The sequence below is a fragment of the Mytilus californianus genome, unplaced genomic scaffold (assembly GCF_021869535.1).
Source record: "Mytilus californianus isolate M0D057914Y unplaced genomic scaffold, xbMytCali1.0.p SCAF_4, whole genome shotgun sequence".
In the NCBI taxonomy this organism is placed as follows: domain Eukaryota; kingdom Metazoa; phylum Mollusca; class Bivalvia; order Mytilida; family Mytilidae; genus Mytilus; species Mytilus californianus.
In genome coordinates this window covers 50,406,801-50,420,359 of record NW_026262690.1, presented here as the reverse complement: position 1 = coordinate 50,420,359, position 13,559 = coordinate 50,406,801, and the positions used below count along the sequence as shown (strand labels likewise).

The following is a 13,559-nucleotide window of genomic DNA, read 5'->3' as shown; positions in this document are numbered from 1 at the left end:
GAGATTGATCATCAAAATAAGAAGATGTGGTATGATTGCCAATGAAACAACTCTCCACCAAATGACGTAGATAAAGACCTTTTTTCTATTTGTATTATTTATTCTATCATGTTTTCTGTCTGCATGTAAGAAAAGCTAAAATTTTCCAAAAAAAATTGTTTCCTTTTTTTTTAGTACAACAGATAGAAATGACGAAACAATAGTTATTGAACAGATGACGTTACATCAATGGTATAGTTGCAGGTAAGAATCGAAAGGCAATCCTTGATATAAAGCTGACGTGATACAAGGAGAACCTGCAAACTAACATTTTTACTACCCTAAAAGCATTTTAAAAAGTCATGAAAATTATTCCTGAGAAGCCCAACGAACTATATTATGATTTGCTAGATCCATGCGACAATTTAGAGGAAACCTTATGCAAACATGGACATAGATAACTTAAACTTAGTATACCCTACAATGTATTAGGAAAATGAAGGAACATGTGGAGATGCTAGTCAAGTATATTAAGTTTATAAGTAAGATTCTTATGTCTAGGTTAATACAAAATTACATGAATTTCCCTCAGAAATATGTGTTTGAGCTTTTGATTTTGCCATTTGATAAGGGACTTTCCGTTTTGAATTTTCTATGGAGTTCGGTATTTTTGTTATTTTACTTTTTAGACAATTGATATTAAGTCTATTGTACTAACTGCTACTTAATTTAAAACCAAATGCTATTATTTGTAACATTCAGTCTGTAATGTAGTTTGATGACCTATTTGAAGTCAACCATTTACATGTTTTGTGTCTATTTCAAACAGCTATTTCAGTGAGCAGGACACCACGTGTTAATGAAAATAACCCTTACCACGTCTACCATTCAAATTTCATGTCATTCAGTATCATTTCCCAAATTGATGTTTATGTTATATTGATACGTATTGCTTCTTCTTATGGTTGTAATGTACAATAGACAGTTAGCTACGCAAACACGGATTTATAAGAAGTATGAAGACAATTGAACGTTTTCGGAATATCCACTGTTTTATATCTTTGACTTACATTTTGGTTTTCAAACTTGATGACCAGGATCAAGGTGTTTATACAATCCAATAGGAGGCTGTAAATTAGAATGTGAACTAAAAATTTAAAATGATCTAGATTCTCAATGACTTTATTAATCTTGCTCTTCCTTCTTGTGACGATGTGTTCTCACTAGCATCAATCACGTAACTTTATGAATGTTTGCACTTACTGGGCGAATGGGGGTCGCTGCGAAAAAAAGACTCGCGTGTATTTAAAAAAAAAGCAGAACCAGTGCACTTTCTTGCTGAGAACAATGTTTTCTATATTAAAACATGTATTGACATACTCGTTGTAATTTCATACAAAATTGGGTGTACGTTTTTTTTATCGTATCTAAGTACCTAGTAATGAATAGTTGACATAGAATTCCAGATAATTTACTGTATTTTCATTTCATCAGTTGGTTACAAATATTTATATTTTCAAATACTAGTACTAAGGATTTTTTAACCCTAAGAATAGAGTACCTTTGGTGTATTTGGCAAAAACTTTCGAAAAAATTTGGGTTCTGAATGCTCTTCAACTTTGTACTTTATTTGGACTTAGATATATTTTTTTTAAACGTAACTAATGAGTCTTTTGTAGACGAGACGCGCGTCTTGCGTACAAAAGTATAATCCTGATATCTTTGATTTGTTTTGGTTATATTTTTATAGTACGTTTTTTATGTCTCTTTATTAACCCACCGTTTGTGATTACTGTGGATTCATTATTATTCGTTGGATACCAATTTTTGTGGTTTTCGTGGATACAGCTGAACCACGAATACAAATATTCAACGAATTACAAATTTTCTATAAGCCTTGTATGCAGAGATTGACAAAACCACGAAATCAAATATCCACGAAAATGCCAGTTTTCCTCAATCCACGACAATTGATACCCACGAAAATAAATGATTCCACAGTATAAGAATTTGAATGAGCGTTTCAACAGTAGTACACATTTCCATACTATCGAAATGAAATTCAGTGTTAAACATTACTGCTGAAGATAAATTAATTTCATACCAACTGAGGAGGGTCACAATGGTTAATATTGTCCCTAAAAATCTAGATATCTAAGATAAAGTTATATGCAACGAGTTTCTTGTAATTTTAATGTTATCGAAATTATTGAACAAATGCATGCATATATACTACAGTAAGGCCGGCATTCACGTTTTTTTTAATATTTATTACGAGTCTATAATGTATTATCGACAAAGAATATTTTATTCAGTGAATGTTTATCGCAAGCTAATTATTTTTCGAGTTTTTTGCCGAAGTTTACCGGATCGTGACATTGATAAACAATCAACACAGAGCACGTGGAAGACGGGACAAATAAGTGAATTGATAGCGCCCATGATATATTTTTTTATATTTTCCATGCGTTCACATTTGTTTATTAAACTTTTCCTTAACAGTTGATAAATGATTTGTTGTATTAAATTTCTTGTTTAAAAATCAGTTCTTACTATTTACCTTCCAGTGCACGTTTGTTTACATTCTTTCATCACGGTTTTCCTCTCGCACTTGTGCTGTGCGGTGGCCGAAGTTTTAACCAGAGGTCTCGTAGTTAAGGTCGCTGCATACGGAAAAATGACGGCGAATTAGTGTACGGGAAGACACTAATACAATTGCAGTACATTTATGAAGATTTTTGATATTATAAAGGATTTTTTTTACAAGAAGGTTCACGTACACTTGTTTTATAGTAAAGCTTAGCCATTCAAGTATATAAAACATATTCAACTTTTTTTTTAAATTTGAAGTTTCGTATGACTTTAAGTAACAACCACTAGCATTCGATGAAAAACAAAGATATTCTTTTATTATTCAGATCAATTAGTATTAGCAAGTTTCATAATTGATGATGTCTTTGTGATGTCATAATTACAATCTTTGTTGAAAAAATGTTATAGTTCTAACTGATGTCGCTCCTGTTTTTGTGTTTTTACCTTGATATGTATCTTCCAATGGATTTATTAAATTTTGCCCTCGTTAAACTACTGTTGCCCCTAATTCGACGCAAATTGGAAAAAAAATCCTCCAGATACAGTGGCCATATGTATGAACTAACATAGTAGAAATACATCTCAACAAATTTACATCTGAAACATATACAATGTAGAAATTTGGTTGAAAAATAAATAGCACTACTATAAATTCATTTGTTTTTTTCATTTGTTAGCGCGATTTTTTAGGGTTCGACGTAGGAGAAAATATTTTAAATATAAGATATGTTTATAATTTTTCATCTACCTTTAAGGACCTGGTCACTCTATGGTTATTGAAATCGAAAAAAGCATTCGAAACATCGGCAATGAAACGGATTTGTACACAGGCATGACATCGCTTTTTCATTCGTGGTTAAATGGTTTATCTACACCTGCTAAGTTTGTATCGTTCTATTATATATTTGTTTGTTAATTAAAAGTAGACATGTTCGAGGAGAAAAAATATTTGTTTCCGATTTTCCAGGGAATACGTCTGAAACTGGTCGTTCAGTACAAAAATCTCAACTATACTCTTTCAATGCCCCTATTATTCTAATGGTATGTTTATATTTACCGAATCAATGTTTCCTTGAATTATTCGGCAAAAAAATCTGGTAGAAAAAGAGGGGCGAAAGATACTAGAGGGACAGTCAAACTCATAGATCGAAAATAAACTGACAACGCTATGGCTAAAAAATAAAAAGACAAACAGACAAATAATAGTACACAAGACACAACATAGAAAACTAAAGACTAAGCAACACGAACCCCACCAAAAACTGGGGTGATCTAAGGTGCTCCGGAAGGGCAAGCAGATCCTGCTCCACATGTGGCACCCGTCGTGTTGCTCATGTTATTACAAATCCGGTTAATAGTCTAATTCGGTAGGTCACATTCGTGGTGAAAAATGAAGTGGATTGTAATTACGACATAAGGAACATATCCGATATCATCTGTGAAACGGTTATTCCATAACGGTCAACCAACTCGTGATGGCGTCCTTAAAATGTACGAAGAGATGATTTCAACTTCACCATTTGTAACTCTTGGTTTAATAGCTTCCTTGTGAGCAGCAACCCTCTATCAAGGAAATCATGATAGGAAATACAAGCCCGGGAATATCGTATCAATTGGGAGATATATACTCCGTATGCAGGCGATTCTGGAATGTTGCTACATAGAAATGGAAAGTTCACAGTTGGGAAGCTGAAATCATCTCTTTTGTCGTAAAGTTTTTGTTTTCAACCGACCCTCGTTGTCAATTTCTAGATGTAAGTCAAGATATGAGGCAGACTTAACTGTATCTGTTGTATCCTTTATCTCTAGTTCCATGGGATAGATGCGTTCAACATAGTCACAAAATTTTGAATTATTAAGTGAGAGAACATCATCTATATAGCGGAAAGTAAAGTTAAAGGATATTGCTAACTTCTTATCTTTCTTCCTAAGAAGTTCCTGTATGAAGTCAGCCTCATAATAATAAAGGGGCACAATTGGTTTCCATTGGAATGCCGACAGTCTGTTGAAAAACACGTCCTCCAAACGTAACAAATATGTTGTCAATCAAGAAATCAAGCATCTTGATAATGTCAGTTTCAGAGAATTTTTTGTTTGAATCAGAGTGATTCTTTACAAAGCAGGATTTATCCCTCCCCAAGACAAGATACTTGTATCTACGTTCTCCTTTTTAGAAAGTTAGCCATTTGATCTTCAGCTCTATATAGGGTCTTATATGTAAACAGTACCCATTGTATAGGGAACGACAGATATATTGTATAGTAACTGGATGAGTTTGATGTAACCAAAAGTTATCACATTAAAAAATAAAAGAACAAAAATACAGAACTCCGAGGAAAATTCTAAACGGTAAGTCCCTAAGCAAATGGCAAAATCAAAAGCTCAAACACATCAAACGAATGGATAACAAATTTACACGAAACAAAGTAAAATTTATCACAATAAATATACACGAAACAAAGATCAGACATTATAAAATTTACATCAAATCGAAGTACGTCTGACACAGAATCTTTTTTTCAGCACTAAACCAAAAGAACTGAACAAGACAACCACTGCTTCAAGACGAAATTTGAAGTCTTAAATGGGCATTAGCTGTCAAATTCATGTTCACCGACTTGACTCAAATTCTCATATCTGATTTATAACATACTTAACGTATATCAAAATGACAAAAAAATCTAAAATAAACAATTAACTATGAATGGACTCGATAATATGCATTTCGTGTGTATTCAAGTCGAGACGCCATCCAATTAAGCATCGAGATGACCTCTGAAGACGGTCACATAACCCGATTTCAACATAAATATAAATAGATAGCAAGCACGTGCAATAGATAGCAAGCACGTTCCTTCTGAAAGCTGAACACGCCTAGAACATGCGAAACCCTCTCTAGCTAAGAGTTAAATATTGAAGGTCACATCAATACGGATTGAATGAGGTTAAATTATTGACTTGCGAGTCAATAATACATCAGCGATGTTTTTGAGCTTATTTTGACAAATTTGGGCCAAACTGACAGCTTATAACGCAATATTATTTCAAAATTCTGCTTTTAGTAATACTTGAAACGAAAGGAATTGTATTTTAAATTTTTGTCTAAATCATAGCTAATGTCCTTAAATTAAAAAAACATTTACATAATTTTTAGCCGTAAGATATAGTCGAAATCATAATCGTGCAAAAAAAAGGAAACAAATTGACTGCAATGCGGTTGATACCTCCGGAGACTTACATTTCACTATCAAGGTACTGACCTATTGAGAGTAATATAGATTTAGATGTTAGTGCATAGAACGCATTCCAAAATAGGCCGTTTAAAGCTGTAAAAGATAACATTTGCCTGCGTGGTATTCTAGTTGGACTATGTTTTATGGTTGCTGTTTTTCATTGAAGATTGACTCAATATACATTGCATATAGTAAGGATAGATGATATAAGCCATCCATCCTGTTAACATTATTTGTATTTTATTAATGTACCGTTAAAATAGTTGAGGCCTAGAACATCGGGACATACCACGTTAACAGAATATAACATTGTTTAAAAAGAATAAAGGTGGACTAAATTTTAATTTCAATTAAAGTTCTTTCGGGTTTCAATCGTACTCAGCACTTATAAATGAACTGAAAAATATGTTAGACAGTAGAATTGAAAATAGAATTGAAAAATACGTTAAACAGTAGAGCTGTAAAAGACATCGTTTAAACCAGGTTCAATCCACCATTTTCTACATATGAAAATGCCTGTACCAAGTCAGGAATATGACAGTTGTTATCCATTCGTTTGATGTGTTTGAGCTTTTGATTTTGCCATTTGATTAGGGACTTTCCTTTTTGAATTTTCCTCGGAGTTCAATATTTTTGTGATTTTACTTTTTAGATTTAGATTTTTTAGTAATTCATATTTTCTATATTTCATATATTTTTCAGTGATTTTGCAGATGAGATCCTTATGTCTATTGATGTTTACAGAGATACCTTCCTCACCACAGGTACTTTATTTACTTCGTTTCAAACGTTTTGGTGTCCTTTCCTTTTAAATTTAAAAAAAATGCATTTTTTGGACTTTGTCATATGTAAAAATGTCATTTATTACATTGTACAATGTTCAAAATGATGTTCAAAATATATTTGAACATTATTTTAGACGTACGAATTCTTTATGACTGACCATTAACTTTCCCAAAATTACTTATTCTGTTAATTCAGCTTTTCTTGTGATCGCATCGTATGATAACTGAAAGAGTAGGAATTACTAACTTAATAATATTAAAAAAAATTGAGAATGGAAACGGGGAATGTGTCAAAGAGACAACAACCCGACTAAAGAGCAGAAAACAGCCGAAGGCTACCAATGGGTCTTCAACTCAGCGAGAAAATCCCGCACCCGGGTGTACTAGTTCAATGAAAATGGACGTCACACTAAACTCCAAAACAAATAAATGAACTAAAATTAAAAAACATACAAGACTAACAAAGGCCAGAGGCTCCTGACTTGGGACAGGCGCAAAAATGCGGCGGGGTTAAAAATGTTTTCTCAACCCTCCCCCTATACCTCTAGCCAATGTAGAATAAACAAACACACAGCAATACGCACAGTAAAACTCAGTTTAAAAGAAGTCCGATGTCAGAATAGGCAACAAAAGAAACTAAGCAAAATGACAATGATACATTAATTTGGTTTTCTATGTTGTGTCATCTGTACTATTATTTGTCTGTTTGTCTTTTTATTTTTGGCCATGGCGTTGTCAGTTTGTTTTCGATCTATGAGTTTGACTGTCCCTCTGGTATCTTTCGTCCCTCTTTTTTAACAAAGGACTACTAGCAGTTACTGACATGCCAGCTCAAGACTTCAATTAAACTGATTGAAAGATTATGTCTTCATTATATGAAAATCAAGCACAATTCTTCCCGTTAGGGGTTTAGTATCATACAATCATAAAATATATGAGAAGAATATAACCCGTATCATGCAAACAACTGGTTTTAGAATAAATGTGTTTATTTCCGATGCAAAGACCCTATGAGTGAATAAATATTGATACCAAAATATGCCATCTTTAATGACCTGACAACAGTATCGTAACTATATCCTTTCTGAATAAGTCTGTTTAAAGGTTTAGTTAGCTTTTGAGGTGAATGTTTACATTTTTGTGCTTTGTATAGAATATTACCATAAAAGATTGGATGTGAAATACCTGAACGTATAAGATGTCTGCATGTTGATTTATATTTACGAATGATGTCATTGTACCGATGATAAAATTTAGTAAATGTTTTGACTAGTTTGTGATATCGAAAGCCCTGGTGTAATAATTTATCAGTAATACAGAGATTTCGTTCGTTAAAATCAAATATGTTGTTGCATACACGAGCAAATCGAACAAGTTGAGATATATAAACACCATATTATGGTGACAAGGGAACGTCACCATCTAGAAATGGATAATTAACAATAGGAAATGAAAAATCTCTTTTATCATAAATTTTGGTATTATGCTTCCCGTTAAAGATATAGTTATCAAGATCCAGGAAAGGTCAGTGTTCATTGTTAGTATTAGCTTTATTTAAAGTCAGTTCAGCAGGATAAATCTCTTTAGTGTACATACTGAAGTCGTCATTATTGAGAGCCAATATATCATCCAAATATCTAAAAGTGTTATTAAATTTTTGTATCAGATGTTGTTTCGATGGGTCTTTGCTGATTTTAGTCATAAATTGTAACTCATAACAATACAGAAACAGGTCCGCAATAAGTGGGGCACAGCAAGTCCTTATTGGAATTCCGATAACATGACGATATACGGAATCTCCATAGCGAACAAAAATGTTATCTTGTAAAAATTCAAGGGCAGTTATCGTATCAAAGCAGGTCCAATTGACATAGTTCTTTTGTCTGTTGTTACTAAAGAATGACCTAAAAGAGTTAGAACATATATATTCGCTCTGACTTTTAAAATAAAATTGAGAATGGAAATGGGGAATGTGTCCCATTTGATTAGATGAGTGATTTTTTTCTTAATAAGATTATGATATAAAGTGGTATATAGGGTAGAAAAATCAAAACTTTGAACAGATTCGAAATCACCAATATAAGCATGCAATTTATCAAGAACTATACTTCAAACGAATTTTTGACACTCCAAAAGTAATTAATTCCACTATTTTCAAAGGCATAAGTAGAATAGACAGTTTAGTAGTCGAACAATGGCTTGACGACGAAATAAATCTATATTTGTAAGGTGGTTTGTGCAGCTTCGGAAGCCAGTACATAGTTGGAACTTTCATTGTATTTGGTTCTGCTTGTAAAGAGGTAGCTAAAAACATACTTAAACTTTTATTGAGTGGTTTGAGGGGACTCAATAAAGTTTTACACAAGACTTTTTGAGAAATCTGACTAACGACATAATAAAATATATCAGAATTTTATCAATGTTTAGAATTTAGTAGACGACTCTCATTGTATTCCACCTTATAAACGTTCAAGTCAATCTTACCTTCTAATCATTGTTGTCTCAATAAAAATGAAAGACAGCTGCGCATTTTATGTTTAAATTTAGTAACAGGTATTTCTGGAGTTTTTCAAAATGTGTAAGTGTATGTGATTTCCGGACAAAAATTCTAACCATTCAGATTGCTATTTCATTTTTGAAAATGATTAAAAGATACTGGCTATTCTAATGGTTTCTAAAATTATATCTTTCTCCCAATATTTATGTATGTTTTGGAGTGCGCATGCTTGAGATATTTCCAGGACTACATTGTAATAATATACACTTTTGGCTATAAATACATACCCTTTAAATGTGTTTTATAGAATGACGTAGATTTTATTTCAATAATGTAAAATCCTTTATCACTGAATTTACGACACCCTTATACGCCTCTTTAATTACGTGATCGAATTCATGGTGCAATATGTATAGAATATTTACAGCATTGTGATCTCTTCTTTTTAACTGCAACTTAGTTTATTTAACACCAAAATAACACAAACCATAAATGAAGAATCTTAGTTAGATTATTGTGGAAAACCTTTAGTATTTACACCTTCTAATATCTGTGATGTGTACCAAATAAAATCAGAAACACGAGGATACCATTGTAAAAATGATGTGCTCATTTGAAAACAGTTATTACAACCGAAACTTTCAAACGATAATGCTATGACAAATCAGGATTAGGCGTCAAACCACCTTTTCAATAATAACCATATATATGTATTTAAGTTTCCATACATCACATTTAAACACTTCTATAATACAAAATATATAGCCAGCGAGGGTATCTTATAACTGCAATCTGTAGAGAAATCCAAACGATTTTGCCTTACCAGTTGCATAATGAATGTAGTTCAGAATTTTGAAAATGACCTAGTAAAAATTAGATTTATCATGCAAAAAATATTCATTGTATTGATTGATTGTTGTTTGCTTTTCGCCCAGTGGAAAATTTTTCATGCATGTTCAGGACGAGGTCAAAATAAGAATCAGTACAATAGGAAGGTACTTGAATATGGTGCGACCGGGATAAAAAGCGGGAAATATTGAATGCCACTGAAAAATATTGGTACATTGGATAAGGTCAGAAATATAGCCTTGCAACAGGGTCAATATGGCACAGTCAGACCCATAAAGAGTTTTTGTTAGGGTCCACAACGTGCAGAGAGCGTGGCACTCTCTCTTTACACGAGGCATCGGATATAACGTACAAATTCTGACCGCGAGTGCATTTATTAGATCTTCTTGTGAATTGTTTATATCTTTTATGTGAAAGTATTTAATACGTTTTAAGAATAAAAGCATAAATCTAGCCCCACAAAAAAAGTATTGCACTTGTAACAGTCAAATAAATTCCTGGTGAAAATAAATCCATAAAATCGTTTCAGACGCACGACATTTATTATGTGTTATTTTCATTTTCAAATCGTTAGAAAACAGCTTTATACTGAAAGTGTTTGAATTTATTACGTTATGCTCATTCACAGGTCGTTGTAAAATCTTGAACAATTATAGTATCCTCAAATACTGTCGTGTTCTTAAAAATAGCAGCAAGAATCATAACACGATATGATTAATAAAATGATTGAATGTAGTGAAAATTTCAATAACTTCAATAAATATATCTAGTTACGATAAGTTCTTTTATATTTGCAAGCAAGTGAACTTCATGACATTTACATTGCCATTCTGCAATTTCCATTCTGTGAGAAAATGCAAAAATCCTTATTCGTTGGCGTGTCAATTATTCCAGGTGTTTTAAATAACATAGGTTTTAATATTATGTTGCTGGATGGAAGGCTCGCTGCTTTTAAATTTCACATCAAAGTTCATTCTTACAACTAGAAATTACAGAGCACAATAGTATACATTCATTAGAGACTGAATTGTTTGAGAGATCATATATATAACATTAGGAGATGGACTAGTAAAGAGACATAATTAACGCTTCTTCGTAATATGAAGGTATTTTATCCACAAACAAAAGAACAAAATTTTATCCGAAAAATAAATAAAAAAAAGTTAAAAGGGGACATCGATTGTATTTCATCGTGTAAATTTTGTATTCCTCTTACCTTCTAATCATTTTGGTTGCATAAACTATCAAACACAAATTGCCTGTACCTGCCCTATTTTTTGTTTAAATATAGTTTTACAGGTATTTCCTGGGCTTCTTCAAAATTTGATAAGTGTGTGATTTCCTGATTGACTTTCTAAACCATTCAGATGACTTTTTTAGTTTTGAACATAATTCTGAAATACTTTTAAGCTGATTTTTAAAAATAAATCTTTACTAGTTATTTAGTGGGATCTCCGTTGTAATATATTTATTTGCTTTAGTCTGCGCATGCCTGAGATTATTCTAGGACTATTGATAAATAACATACAAATATGGGAATACAAACCCTTTAAATGTGTCAAATATATTGACGGTCATTTTATTTCAAGAGGAGATAATCTTCCTTCATTGAACTGCCGACAATGTTATACAATTATTTAATCTAATGAGCTTTCAAAATGTTAATCTGCTTCAATCTGGTTCTCTTAAAAATGATCTTCATTGTATCTATCATTTGATTTGTACTGTTTTACAGATGTAACACCTCAACTAATCATACTATATATGTTATAGTATTCTCACACGTAGCAATTTATATACATATTTACTTTAAATTTTATATTCATTATTCGTAAGAATGTTCTGAAAAACAAAGTATATATAATATACTAGTATTCAGCTTTAGTTTTTCACCTTGTAAACTTCAAAACAACTTTATCAACCCCAAAAGTAAACTTGACAGTAATAATGTCCAAACTTTACTGGAAATATTGCAAAAACCTTACGCATTATAATTTTTGAATCGATGTTTTAAATAGAAGCAGACACATTCGAGAAAAACATGATATGATGTCCTCTAATTAGGATTACTTATATTTTAGGAAAATGCTATGCTAAAAATCAGGATTCACGGCATCAAAGTAACTATTAACTTCTTATATTGAAGTTCCGTATACGTTAATGTAGAATGTGGTTCTGTACAATATAGATGATCGAGTTTAGACGTGAATAAGAGAAGATGGTGGTAAACATGAATGACACAGCAACCAAACGACACAAAAAACTTCTGAAGTAAATATGTCATTACAATAGTTTTTAAAATATCCTTGTTTATTTTTTAAAATTTATATGACAAAATTCATCAGATACCATGCAAAATGTGAAAGAATGTCATATTTATTAAAATGAAAGTAAATTTAGTTCTATACACAATTTTATGTACTAAGTTGTATTTGGCAAAACCTTACGGAATTGTGGGTCCTCAACACTCTTTGCATTTTAACTGTTTTGATTCTAGCGTCACTGGTGAGTCTTTGTAGACGAAACGCATGTCTGGCGTAAAAAATTATGAGCCTTGTATCTTTGATGAGTTTTTTCTACAGCAGTCAATACTTTGAAAATGGACCTCATACCAAAAATGAAAGACTTGGCTAGGTAATGCTCATTTTCAGGTATTTGTGAAATCATGAACATTAATGGTGTCATTTATTTTGTATTGTACACGATAACACTTTATCAGTAAGAATCAAATCACTAAAGAGTTATGTTCCCTTTATAGTAGAAATTCTGTAACCGGTATTAACCAATGTCATTCAAAATAAGCAAATCATTGAAACATGAAAGAAAAAACTATATAGACAAGGTTGCTTTGACCATTTTTGTAATTGAGAGAAACTATTGGACTGTACCAAAACCACTGTGTTTCAAGGAAAGTAAAACTTTACCAACACTAATTAAGCTTATCTTGGTCTACATTTGTCGTTACATAAGCGGTTTTCTTACACTTCTAGTCCCTACACTTCAAGACAGATATCATATCTAGCCTCTACATTCTCACAAAAATCTAATGTTAGACATTGTCACATGGCTAACCATTAGACATGCACATTGCAAATAAGAGAAAACAGAAATTTAAGGTATTAAGAAAAACGAATAAGGAAAAAGAAAAGGTCTATTCATTATTGGATATCCTGTTTTTATGAAAAAAGTAGACGTATGGAACGTGTATGTTAATGAGAAAACAACCCAACAACGGAAACAAAGAACACACAAAAGATATCAACATGTCAATATAAGGTCCTATGTTTACAATCAAGTAACCGGAGAGCATGATTAGAAAATTTCAATGTCTTCTCCGGGACTCGACCCCGGGACCTCTGTGTTACAGGTCAGCGCTCTAACCGACTGAGCTTAAGAAGAACTTTCCTAGCTTAACCGCTAACGGCAGTCTAAATATCTATTAAGCAAGGGAAGCAATTTCGTCACAATTCCCCTAACCTAAGAGTCTTCATATGATTATAATTATCACAACATATACCCTGGCTGGAAATCCTCCTTAACTACAGTAGGTAATTGAGTTAGGCGCCAAATGTAACCGGAGATCATTACAGCTGGATAAGTATCTGATATGCAAGGGGGAAAATC

The 13,559-nt window shown here is 32.3% G+C and overlaps 1 protein-coding gene and 1 long non-coding RNA gene across 9 annotated transcripts in view; one reads left to right on the top strand and one right to left on the bottom strand.

The window, feature by feature from the left end:
* Nucleotides 1–13,559, top strand: part of LOC127698422 (uncharacterized) — a 73,742-nt gene that overhangs the window by 48,519 nt on the left and 11,664 nt on the right. For 5 of the 6 annotated variants that reach the window (XR_007980819.1, XR_007980816.1, XR_007980821.1 and 2 more), the window contains 2 exons: nt 175–243; nt 6,507–6,568. This is a non-coding gene — a long non-coding RNA (uncharacterized LOC127698422). Of the gene's footprint in view, nt 1–174; nt 244–6,506; nt 6,569–12,016; nt 12,207–13,559 lie in introns of all 6 variants that reach the window. The other variant, XR_007980818.1, reaches the window with a different exon arrangement.
* LOC127698405 (zinc finger protein 878-like) overlaps nt 1–13,559 on the bottom strand; it is a 50,893-nt gene that overhangs the window by 27,462 nt on the left and 9,872 nt on the right. Inside the window, exon 1 of one of the 3 annotated variants that reach the window (XM_052201871.1) lies at nt 11,152–11,220. The exons of 1 other annotated variant lie outside the window; for it this stretch is intronic. In XM_052201871.1, the coding sequence (XP_052057831.1) occupies nt 11,152–11,162 (11 nt within the window). In that variant the 5' untranslated portion in view covers nt 11,163–11,220. Of the gene's footprint in view, nt 1–9,073; nt 9,134–11,151; nt 11,221–13,559 lie in introns of those variants that run through there. One more of the 3 variants, XM_052201870.1, reaches the window with a different exon arrangement.